At 30.6% G+C, this 13,100-nt stretch overlaps 1 protein-coding gene across 3 annotated transcripts in view; it reads left to right on the top strand.

Annotated features, from left to right (window-relative positions):
- hzg (CTD small phosphatase herzog) overlaps nt 1-10,642 on the top strand; it is a 62,551-nt gene extending 51,909 nt beyond the window's left edge. For 2 of the 3 annotated variants that reach the window (XM_070112032.1, XM_070112033.1), the window contains exons 3-7: nt 6,693-6,928; nt 7,090-7,271; nt 7,345-7,498; nt 7,683-7,825; nt 8,557-10,642. In XM_070112032.1, the coding sequence (XP_069968133.1) occupies nt 6,693-6,928; nt 7,090-7,271; nt 7,345-7,498; nt 7,683-7,825; nt 8,557-8,908 (1,067 nt within the window). In that variant the 3' untranslated portion in view covers nt 8,909-10,642. The remainder of the gene's footprint in view (nt 1-6,692; nt 6,929-7,089; nt 7,272-7,344; nt 7,499-7,682; nt 7,826-8,556) is intronic. The other variant, XM_036358476.2, reaches the window with a different exon arrangement.
- The last annotated feature ends 2,458 nt before the right edge of the window (nt 10,643-13,100 follow it).

Raw genomic sequence — 13,100 nt, 5'->3', positions numbered from 1 at the left:
ACACTCTTTTTTCCATGGCAGCTATTTAGTACCGTAAACACTCTGGAAAATGGAAGTGAAAAAATAAAAAAAAAATTTCACGAAAACGTCGCAGTTGTTAGTAAAGCGTCAAACGCATTAAACCCAAAAGACGTGCATACCCACACATAGCCACGTAAAGTTATTTACAACGCTCCTTTTTCTATTTCTCCAGCAAATTTTATCGCAAACACTTGCCACTAATGTTGTCGACAGTCGCCATATAGTAAATTGCTCATTGTTTTCATAAGTAAGTGCAAAGAAAAAATTGAACGCGTTTATGTAAATGCAGCCAAAAATTTTAAATGATAAAATTGCGCAAAAAATCGTCGACTGTTGTTAGACGCTTAATTAATGTTTGCTGCTGCTGCCTGCCGTGCTGTCAATTTATTTTATGTTTTTGTTTTTCATACTATTCCTTGCTGCCTTTTGCTTGAACGCTCATTATTGCCTTTGCACATTAATACTTCTTCCCATCCATATTCACCGAAAAATGTTTCGCCTTTTATCCACAACTGTCAATCTACTCGTTGCAGCTGCAAAGCAATTATTTTTAAATTTGCAGTGAAAATAGTACAGAAAATTGCATTTTTGTTATTGTTTCTCACAAGAGATACAAACTAACATACGTATTTGTCTTGATTTTAAGTACTACGTATATTTATTTTTCAAAGCTTCTATTTAATTTGGATTAAAGATGGAAACAATAAAAAAATTTGCATCGATATAGATCAGTCAAATTGCCAATTCCCCTAAAATTATACTCGATGTCAATGACTTCGGATACCAAATTTTATCCGATGTCAATATAGTCATTCTGCAGACATAAATGCATTCCTTTTGGACTATAAAAAAATACCTGGACTGATCCAAAATCCGCCTATTAATCTAATTCTCTAATTATATTCTCCAAAATCATTCCCATACTGGGTTTTAATCTTTCAAAAGCTCATGAAGTATTCATCTCTCCTAGATAAATGTCCTAGTTTCCTATATATTGATTACCTCTGTGTGTGTGGGGTTAAAAAGTTTAAATCTCAATATTTTTTTTTGATTCCTAATGACTAAGCAGCTATCCTAAGCGTTATTCCGAAATACCCAAAAATTGTGACTAATATTCCCATATATTAATATATAATATTATATCTATACTTTAATTGGCCCCCAGCGTTGCCTTTGACAATGTAGTATGTATTCTGCTGTACTTTATAGATGTTTTTGTTTTTGCATTTTGCAAATTTTTGTGGTTTTTGTTTTTATTTCTTTGGCACAAGTTCAAGTGCAAAAATTATATTTTATTATTTTTTAAATTGCCTTCAAGTTCAATAAAGACATTTAAAATTATATGGTAATATAAAATAAATAAAATATACAAAAGCTAGAGCTTTGATGCTTTTACTCTTTTAACGACTGTTTATTGCTGTCTGCTTTATATATAATGCTTATTTGATGTAAATTAATAAATACAGGCATGCATGGCTACTTCGTACTTATATATAATGAATTTCTTTATCGTTCATATGGTGTTCTAATCGTCTACTTTAGCAGTGACCTTAGTCGAGTGGATTTTCGCATTTTTATGTCATGTGATGGGTGCTGAGCCGAAGTAATTATAGAAAATGATTACCTTAGTAGTCAAAACCGAACCACTAAATTTAAAAAAAGTCCTTTTGTCCGGAATTATTTAATAGAGGCTATCAATTTTCAGAATAATACTAAGGCATTAACAATGATTTGATTATAAGCCCGAACAGGATTTTAAGAAAAGTTGGCTAATTCTTTTTTACATGAAGTCTATATTAAGTTTGCCACGAAGTTTGTAACACCCAGGGGGAAACGTCGGAGACCCTAAAAAATATATACATACATACATAAATGATCAGCATGAGGAGCTGAGTTGATTTAGCCATGTCCGTCTGTCGTTTGTCTGTATATATAGGAACTAGTCGCTCAGTTTTTAAGCTATCTATCTAATTTTCTACACGTCGTATCCTCACTAAGAATCTGCTCACTTGTCGGCACCGCCGATATCGGACCACTATAAAATATAGCTGCCGTACAAACTGAACTATCGGAATCAAGTGCTTGTATGAACAACTTTTTCATTTGACATCTTCAGGCAACGGTACAATCTCCAAAGAAATAGTTCAGATCGAGGCACTATAGCATATAGCTGCCACACAAACTGACCGATCAATGATTTTCTTGTTTTTTCTCAATGAAGCCTTCAAACAGTTATATTCTTTGACTAAATATAAGTTCCTTTCAATAATTCTTGATTTCTTTCGCCTACATTTATATGAATTTATACGCGCCTCTCTGTTAATTACTGCAAATGCCATTAGCTAAATATGACTTTACGCTAACAAGAGTGTTAACAGCGTTGACATCGCTTTCAACATCAATTAAACGCATAAAACTTTCAATTTCATAATTTAATGCGTGTGTGTGTGTCGAGACGTGTACTCAATTCATCGTTTATTGCATATGCATGGAGCTTGTATTGCAGTTATGTTCGCATGAGCCTATGCGATGGATGCGTATTGAATACTTTACATATAACACCCTGTGTGCAACACTAGCAATGCAACAACAACAACAGCAACCAGACAAATTGTAAATTTCACATTGCAACACAGACACATGAGCATTATGCACCCATTTTATGCCTATATTATATTTGTTGGTACGTGAAAGTGTACTTACAGGCGTCTGTGTGTGCTCGCATAAAGAAAAAAATATGTGTGTGTGTAAGTGCGCGATGTATGCATGCATGAATGCATTTATTGGGGCATATGTACTTATTAATAATATTAAATGCATTTGCATGTCGAATTCGACTGCTTTACCGAGCTGAGTAAAAGCTTGTATGTGCATATGTCAGATATGTATGTATTACACATATACGTATACCTATGTTTATAAATATATATTGTTTTTGTTTTTTTTTTGCTATAACATGTTTGTCTTGTATGCATTTTTGCCTTTCTATTTTATATTTACTCTGTTGCACTCTCAAATCTCAACCGCAGCCACTGGTGTACGCTGCGTATGAGTGACGCGAAATGCTCGCATATGTGTTTAGGTACATGTGTGGTTCATATGTATTAATTAATAAACGCGTATCCGCAATGTAGGTCGCATTGGTCCGTAGAATATACAAACGTTACTCCGCTTTTTTAGCAATAGGTGTGTGTGTGTTTGTGAGTTGTGCACTTATGTATAAAAGTACATAGATACAAACATTTATAGGTTATATATTTATATACCTAACTGTGCATATATGTTTATTTATTTCTTAATGTTGTACATACATATATGTATGTATATTTGTATCGACATATTTGTATATACAGTGCGTCGAATTTCTTGTGGACTAAAAATTCTACTTAAGCACAAAATTGCAATAAAAAAAATGGTAAAATAGAAAAAAAATTCCAAAAATTCTAAAACTTTAATTTTTGAAAATTTAATATTTGTTTAACTACATTACTTATGGTAATAGGTTCAGTTTTAAAGCTGATATGTTTTTCAAGCCTAACCTCAAATGAAGGAGGTTTCAATTTCAAATTCATTTTATTGCGTCGCAATATTGCTATTTATTAACTTATATAACCCAGATAAACGACCCGTAAGAATCATTATTATTGACTCTTAGTACTTTCATTTGATATTACACATCAGGTCAACTTCCGTAAACACTGCAGCAAATTTGAAAAATGCTGTTTCGAAAAAATTCGTTTAAAAATAAACTGATTAAGCTGTTGAAGCCGAGCGATTACATTTTAGTAGGTGAGCAATCGAAAAATTCGATTTTTGAAATCATAAAAATAGTTACGCTATCATATCATCACCCTGTATAATGGCAACTGTTGCTCTTGCAACACAATTCGACTTATTTATAACGTATGTGCCTCCATACACTTATATACTTACGCATATATACATATGTATATCTATTCATATATATTTTGTGTATATACAAATGCAACAACTGTTTTTGTTGTTGTTATATGCATTTGTTTGAATTACTCGGGTCACAGACGAAATTGGGTCAACCAGTCGACTTGCTTGTATTCTTGCTAATTTTACGAGTTCGCTATTCTGCACACTTTTTTATTACTTAACAATATTTTCGTGCAAATCGAGTACATGCACATCTACATATATGTTTGTTTGTATGTATATAGGGATGTAAATTGCTGGTTGCAGGTCGTTTATCCAACAGGAAATTAATTTTGCCTGAGTGCTTAAAGGGTTTGAATATACATATGTATAGAAGCGTTTATATACATAAGTTCAAATGTATATAAATACATACTTGATATATAATATATACATAATAACTATAAATAAATAACACGTTGATAGCAATGTTTGAATAGCTTTCCAAAAAAATATATATACCAAAACAGGAAATGCTTTATTCAATAGTTGTCAAAGTTTTGCTAGGTTAGTGTCTATATTTGTTTCTAATTTGGTTCATAGCCAACAAAACTTTTGCTTTCCAAGAAAAAGTGTAGTAAACGTTCGTATTTTTGTAGGTGTGAGTTTACTAACCTGTGGTCAATTGAACCATTTGAACTGAATTTTCTGTGCGTCTTGACGAAAATGGTGAGCTTCGGCAGCAACAAGTGTTTATTTGTCTACAAGCTTTATACAAACCACAGTTAGTTCTGGCAAGGTACTCAGAAAGAGCATTGGTTATTGATATACTTAGTTAGCAGAAAAGTAGTTATTCTGGGTTTGGATTTTTTGTAAGCCTATGGAACAATTTGAATTGAATATTATAAAAATTAGAAAAATATAAATTTTTTCAAATATTTCTAATTTTTTGCATGTGTGAACAAATATCCTCTAAACGTGAAAGAGGGTTACCAGAGCAATATAATTTTGAAAAATGGTTATAAAACCAGTGTTGGGTAGTTTCATCTCTTAGAACGCCATAATTCTATATTAAAGTAAACGTCTATGTTTGTAACAAAATGAAATAGGGGGTCGTCTACTTTCACAGTTTAAAACAAATCGATTTTTTGAGAAATAGAGCGAGGGGGGGAGACAGAAAGTATTTGGCTTTTAATAGAGTATTACAACTAAAAATACATTTTCGGACTTTACTAATCTTTTTTCCATCTAAAATAAGCTCGAAAGGCTAATAATTTTTTTACCTTCCCACGTTGTAATATTATTTTGAATAGGAAATATTATTTCTTAACTACACCGACTGTTTTGTATTGTATTGTTATATCCTGTTTTTTTTTTCAAACAATTAAAAAAATTAAGTAGGAGTTATTTAACTATTAGAAGGCATTTAAACAGACTAAAATGCTCCAATAATTTTTTTCAATAAAATTATTCTCTCTAAATATGATGGGTAAATAGTAAAACATGGCAAGTCACTCCATAAGAATCAAAGTTGATACTATACTGAACATTTTCCTTTGGTTTCTTTGTATATACTACTTTAATTAAATTACTTTCAATTTCGGTATAAAAATTTAATTTAAATATATCTTTTATTCGGGTCTAAAACCGATAAGCCTTCATTTGTAATGGTATGTACTAGTTCTGCACTAGTCATAATACTAGGCATACTCACCTCAGCATATCATTAGCAACCATTCGAATCCACCTTATTCTTACATACAAGTATATAAAGACAAAACATTTTAGCATAGGATTAACAATACTTTTTTTCGTTTTTCCACTACATAATAACGCAAATTCAGCGAAAGCGAAAGCTTGCAGTACGAATGGGTGCGACGGCTTGTGCCCTCACCGTCCAACGACAGGTCATTGACAATTAAAGCAATTAAGACTGTTCGCTCGGTTTGTTTTTTCGCAGCGGCGAGACGTGGACAGGAAATGCAAATTCTTGCAACTTGCATGAAAACGAATTGAAAACAGCAAAAAAATATGTAAAGTTATGCAGAGAAGTTGTCGCGAAAGTCAAGCTCAAGTGGCTACCAATTCTGCAGAGTATGATTCGTGCTAAAAACGGCGATAGAATAAACACTTTTTAGGTTCATAAAGTTATTGTTTGAGTGTATTGCTTTCAACTACTTTCAAGTTAGTCAAATATAGGTTACGGTTAGATTGTCACGGTAACGAAAGGTCGGTTTTTCATATAATTGTTTTTTTTTTTTCTTTTATTGTATACACAAAAGTAAGGTTAAGTTTCTTTGAAAGCAAATATTTCGTTATGTGATTTATTTTGCAAGTTACTAATATTATGATTTTTGAAAATTCAGGTAAAATTATTTGATGAAAATGTTCCAATCGTGTTCCTGAAAAAATTAGGTTATGATTTTAAAAATTTCAGTAAATATTATTTTGAATTTGATATCGATTCCGATTTTTTTCTTGAGAAAATAGCGAAGTTGTGTTCTTTTGAAACCAATTATTAGGTTAAGTTTACTTCAATAAATATCATACTGATTTTAAATTCGATTCCACAATTTTATATTTAAAAGAATTGACAGACAAAACAGATCTATTACATATGAAGAAGTGCAAACAGAATCTTAAAAAAGAAAAAATATATATATATTATATATTCCTAATTAAAAGCTGATACAGTGATTATTAATTAAATGTAAATTGTACAAACATTAAGTAAAAGACAGAATTTTTGAAAATCCTTAACTTATACCGATTCTTCTTAAATATTTCAGATGATGTTGAACGTTTGAAACCACCAAAACGCGGCTTCTTTCAATCGTTTCTATGCTGCTGGCGACGTAATCGTACGAAAACCAATCAAAATGGCACATCAATCGATGGTTCCACAACACCGCCACCATTACCGGACCAACAAAGGTACCTACTACCTCAGGTTAGGCACTCGGATATGCATAAAAAATGCATGGTCATCGATTTGGATGAGACATTAGTGCACAGTAGTTTTAAGGTAAGCGTAAATATATACATACATACATGCTAAAATTAAAAAGTGTTAAGCGCCTAAAATTATACATACAAGTATAAAAGTATAATATATTTTATGACCTAAAAATTAACTTTGTTTATTTATATAATTTTCACTTTTTTATTACACACTGTGAATTACAGCCGATTCCAAATGCTGATTTTATTGTACCAGTGGAAATTGATGGCACCATCCATCAAGTTTATGTACTCAAACGGCCCTATGTCGATGAGTTCCTGCGAAAAATGGGCGAATTGTACGAGTGTGTTTTATTTACAGCATCACTAGCCAAATACGCGGATCCCGTTGCCGATCTGTTAGACAAGTAAGTGTGATTTAAATGAATTTTTCTACCATATGCAATTTAATTAAATAATTAATTCCCTCTTTGTTCGCAGATGGGATGTGTTTCGCGCAAGACTGTTTAGGGAATCGTGCGTTTATTACAGGGGAAATTATATTAAGGATTTAAATCGTCTTGGACGTGATTTACAAAAAATTGTCATTGTTGATAATTCACCAGCGAGTTATATATTTCATCCAGATAATGCGGTAAGGCGGCAACAATGCGAAAAATGTTAAAGAAAATAGCACAAAGCTCATAACCAATTTACATTTAAAGCTTTTTGCTACTTTTAGTATACAAAAAATGTCAAAATTTCCATTGTGAATATACAAATATATGTACATACCTACATATACACATTTGATTAATAACATTTCATTTCCGTTGCAGGTTCCTGTAAAGTCATGGTTTGATGACACGAACGATTCGGAGTTGCTTGAACTGATACCGCTGTTTGAAAAGCTCAGCAAAGTCGATTCTGTATATAGCGTTCTGTGCAATTCCAATAATCCGCTGAATAATGTTGCGAAAATGTAAGTGCATTTGCAATGCTTTTTATTTTTTTTCAAAATTTAAAATGTTTTACTCGACGCCATTCTTATTCTTAATCAGGTAATGAAGAATAACCCTTTGTGTTGCATTATAGGGTAATGATCAAAGAACAAGTCAAAATTTCCCAAAAAAAATCTTTTTTTCTGAACAAAATTTACACTTGCGGTTTAAAAAACCAAAATTGTGAAAATTTTAAGGCGATGGTGCAGCTCACCGACGCTGAAACTAGCGTTTCGCGAAAAACACGTTTAAAGTTTTGGGAGCCGATTAACATAAGTTAAAAAAGTTAACAATACGCTCATAATTTCGAAACTAATGGCCAGAGCAACATCAAATTTCCAAAGAATATTTTCGAATATAGGCATTTTATATACGAGTAAATGAAAAAATCCGATTGTTTTAAATTCATCCTTAACCGCATCACCGGGGTCGAAATTCAGCTGGGGATCACATGTTAAAGAGCGTTCCGTTTTAGCTCTCTTCTCAATTATCAGAGCAGTATAGGATACTTTGGACCAACCGATGGTCTAGTATTTAGCAAGCATCAGCGTCTTAACCTTATCTCAAGTGCTTCTGACGTATGATTTTTAATCAAATTTGTTTTCAGTTCTTCAATAATTTGAAAAAAAATGCAAACTACTATGAAAAATATAATTTTAAATAAAATTTTAAATATATTTATCTTAAAATGTTCCTTTGAAAATTCATAAAGACTTATCAACATTTTTACGCTGCTCTTCCACCGAAACAGTAACAACACGAATCAACAGCAAATGTCCATGCCGCAGTCGCAGTTGCAGCAAACTATGCAACAACAGCAACAATTGCAAATACAAACGGCACATCCACAGAATCAGCAGCAGGGAGGAGTGCAACAGACGATCACAGCAACAACGGTAATTACGCAAGCGACTACAATATCAGTACCGACATTGCTGACGACACAGCATCCACATCAGTTGCAACAGCAGCAACAACAACAACATCATCAGTTGCAAACAAACCAGCAGCAGCAGCTGGAAGGTAGTCCGCCAAATCCGCCCGATTTAAGTAATAAAACGTAACATCAGTGGGAATTGATGTTTATTAATATATAATTTACGTTTTTTGCTTTTAAATAAATTAGCAGACACACATACATATATATACAAAACAAAAAATATGTATATAATAAACATATAATATTAATATTATATAGACATATACATACATATATATTTATATGTAAACAAGAAATTATACAATACACAAATAAACAAATTAACGCGCTACCTATTCCCCCGCGAAATACTTTCCTATAACAATTGCTGCAATTTTTTTTATTAAGAAAAAAGAAAAAAACAAAAAAAAAAAACAGAAATTGAATTAATACTACTTATATATATACATATATACACATGCAAATGTGAAACAAATCGAAGATATAAATATGCTATAATGAGTATATGTATGTATTTATAAATAATACAAACACACACATGTAGGCTAAGTATGTAGCAAAGAATTGCATATACAAACACATTAAACATAGTACATACAACATACTTATATACCAACAACAAATTAACAGAAGATGCTGAACAAGTTTATAATTATTATTAAGTGCAGCTGTAAAGCATTACATACATACATAACTACATACATACATACAAGTAATAAGTCAGGCAAATGCATACAAATGTAACCCACAACCACCAAACAAAAGTAGCAGAAGCAGCAAAAAGTAAAAGTAATAGATAGTAGGGCAAAGTAGAATCAGCGGCGTGTAATAAATTATAGCTGTAGGTGTGAAATGTGTGAAATGTGTGAAACGAACTCTTTGAAAAGTGCAGACGTGTGCGTGTAAGCGAAAAAAACGAAATGAAAGACGAATGCAAACAAAAAAAATTAAAATTAAAACTAAAAAAGATAATCAGCGACATTGTATGAGCAATGATTGGCAAACGAAGTGTTAAGTAAGCATACACATACATACATACATACATATAAGTATAATGACGAACAAAAATAAAAATATGCATACATATGTATTAATGCGTAAATGCCTGTAAATTCGAGCGCATCTAAATTTTTTATTAAAATATAACTAGCATACACCGACATTTGCATAATAAAAAAACATAAAGAGTATGCGAAAATCTGCGGAAAAATGCAAAAATAAAGCAACACTAAAATCAAGATCGAACAAATACTAATAATGTTAAATAAGGGTACACTTTAACTACTTATAAAGTGGCGCCCTCCTGCCGCTCATACAAACATAGACCAACAACAAGCAAATCGTAATCAGCTTGGATATATAGCAACGCGCATTCATCATGTATGTATGCAACATAGCTTTTGACATACCTTTTTCAATGTTTTTTGCTATTTTCGCGCTCACCGTGTCTTACACACCGTACAACCAACCAGTTTACCCTTACTCACATTTGTATTCTATACTAGCTAATAGTTGCAATTAAAGAAAAGTGTATTCTAACTGTTTTTATTGTTTAATGTTAACTTTTCTTTTTCTTTCACAAGTTTTGTTTGTTTTAATTTTATAATATACATACTTATATATAAAGTACATTAAAGAAACGATTTTTACACATTTAATTTTAAGTTTATTTTGACACCATATCTCTGCAAACTTTTAATACTACACACTACAAAGAAAAATTGTAACAATAATTTTTACGTAAACCAATTTAATTTAATTTTAAATAATTTATATTGTATTTTACAACAAACCAGCGAAAAAAAATAATTGTTTTTAATTTATGCAATAAAAAATTAACTTAAATAAACAAAAAAAACGAATTTTTATTTCGTATGCATTATATTTAATAAAAGAAAATATATTTTTATTATTATATACATATATTATTACGTATTTTGTGTTGACACTACAATTACAGGTGAACACATAATATTTATTTGTTTTATACGTTATTTTTAAATTTTTATCTTTTCGCAGTAAGCATATTTTCGTCATCACCAGGATTTAACAAACACGTTTTTTCTACGGCAATTCTTTAAACACAGTTTGGGTTTTTGTTTAAGAATTATTCCAAACACTAAAAAGAAGTATATTTCTTTGTTTCGTTTAAAATAAAGATTTACAAATGCTACTTACACACTTTCCATCACATATCAGCACCACATACTTATTATAATCAAATTATAAGATCTTATTTTGCTGCATAAATCGCAATATTGTATTAAGCCTTTATTCTTGATTGTTTTTTTTTTTTAATTTACTATAGTGAAACTATGAAAATACGCGGTAATTATTCCTGTAATAAATTCTGTCACTGATGTGTTTCCGGTTCCGTTATTTACCTATGACAGCATTCAGCGAACTATCGATCAAAGTCGATTAACAAGAGTGTTTTGGCAGTTTAAAATAACAATATTTTAATTAATTTTTTTATAAAGAATATTATTTAATGCAATCGAGCGCAGCTTGCCAGCTTCGTGGAAAAAATCTACCAGCATTGTAAAAATTAGTATAAGTGCATATGTATATCTGTAACTGCTACAATTTTTTAGCTTTATAAATGTTAGAAGTAGGTTAACCAACACACAAACAAATTATACAAATTTGCAAAAAAAAAATATATAAAACTGTAAAATAAAAATATTGCCACTTTCAAATAAAGGAATAATGCGTAATATCACAACACTGCTCTGAGTTACATAGGCAACACAGTATATATGTATATCATATACATATTTGTAAAAAACTGCAAATGCTGAATAAATTTCAGCGCAAGTAAATATGCATCGGCCCACCTAAACTCGTAAAATATAATATTTAATATTAAATACATACATATATACATCAAAGCTCTTCGCTGCGCTCACTACCTCCATCTCCCTATATCCTTATACAATAAACATAAAATGTATTTCAATAAACAAAGAAATTCATCCTTGTACTACACTACTATATTTTTGCCAATGCGATTTACATTTTTATTTAACAAGAAATACACCATTTAACGCACTCGCAAACACTTAATTTTACACTAACAAATTTTTTGCATGTAAACATTTCCTGCGCCAACATTTTTAATCGGTTAGCATGGCGACAATTTAAGGAATTTAACATAAAAGTAAAACTCAAAAGTCTAAATGTAAAGAAAAGTAAAACAAAAAACAAAAAAAAAAACACAACAAATCAATAAAAACACTTATCCAGCCCAAAACAGTAGAAAGAAATATATACAAAAACTAGAAAAGAAACCCTAAAGCAAAAGTTATAAAAAATAAACTTGCATAATATGAAAAAAACATTTTTGTAAAAAATAGAAACTTATAAAAAAAAAGCGTATAAACGTTGTAAACGTTATTTTTTATATTATACTTTATATATCCCAAAGCATAATATTAATATATAAAAAATATATCATAGGCTTAAAAATAGTAAGCAAAATCATTGATCATTAATGATTTGAAAAAAATGAAATAAACTTTAATAAAAAATACTGACAGTCACACATATTATATGAAAATATGAAAAGTGACAGAAACAAAATATAAGTGCAATACTGCAAGAGAATAGTGGGAGCGTTTTATTAAAAAACCCCTTCATTTAGCGATAAAATGTGTGATAACAAAAAATAATAATTTTTATATAAATACTCCATATTTCTGTCCTTTCGACATGATTACAAAAAATAATCGATAACCTTCACTGCACGCTGTACGATTATTTTAGCACCCGCTATTCAGTTGCAGTTTTGTAACAGGCAATGCAACTCATACACATACATATATATATGTATGTATTTCTTAAAAACATAAAAAAAACTATACTGTATATTTTTTAATTTTATCTTCATTGCATAATTAAGTGTAAAACTATTTAACTTTATTATACGATCAAATAAAATGAATAATAAGAAAAAATAAATATGATGAGGGGAAATATTAGTTTTATTTCATATATTATTAAGGATTGGTAAGTTTTCGTAATTGTTTTTGAATAACTTCAATTTAACCAGGCTTCAATATTCGGTAGCATACATCAAAATTATTTCAGTAATATTTTCTGCCGCTACTATAGCAACAACAATTTGCAGGAGACGTCATGATGTCATAGTTGACTCTTCCACTGCTTAAATTTATATAATTGTCTATGTTTAGAGGGTATAACATTTTATTTATTTGCGGCATCATCGCTAATTGGTTCGTTTCTTTTGTCGCCACTTCGTACCATTGCACATGATAATACACACACAAACACATATATGTAGCAAAAATGTCACC

This window comes from Bactrocera oleae, chromosome 6 (genome assembly GCF_042242935.1).
Source record: "Bactrocera oleae isolate idBacOlea1 chromosome 6, idBacOlea1, whole genome shotgun sequence".
Taxonomy (NCBI): domain Eukaryota; kingdom Metazoa; phylum Arthropoda; class Insecta; order Diptera; family Tephritidae; genus Bactrocera; species Bactrocera oleae.
Note: the sequence above shows the minus strand (reverse complement) of the source record. Positions and strands in the feature narration are given on the sequence as shown.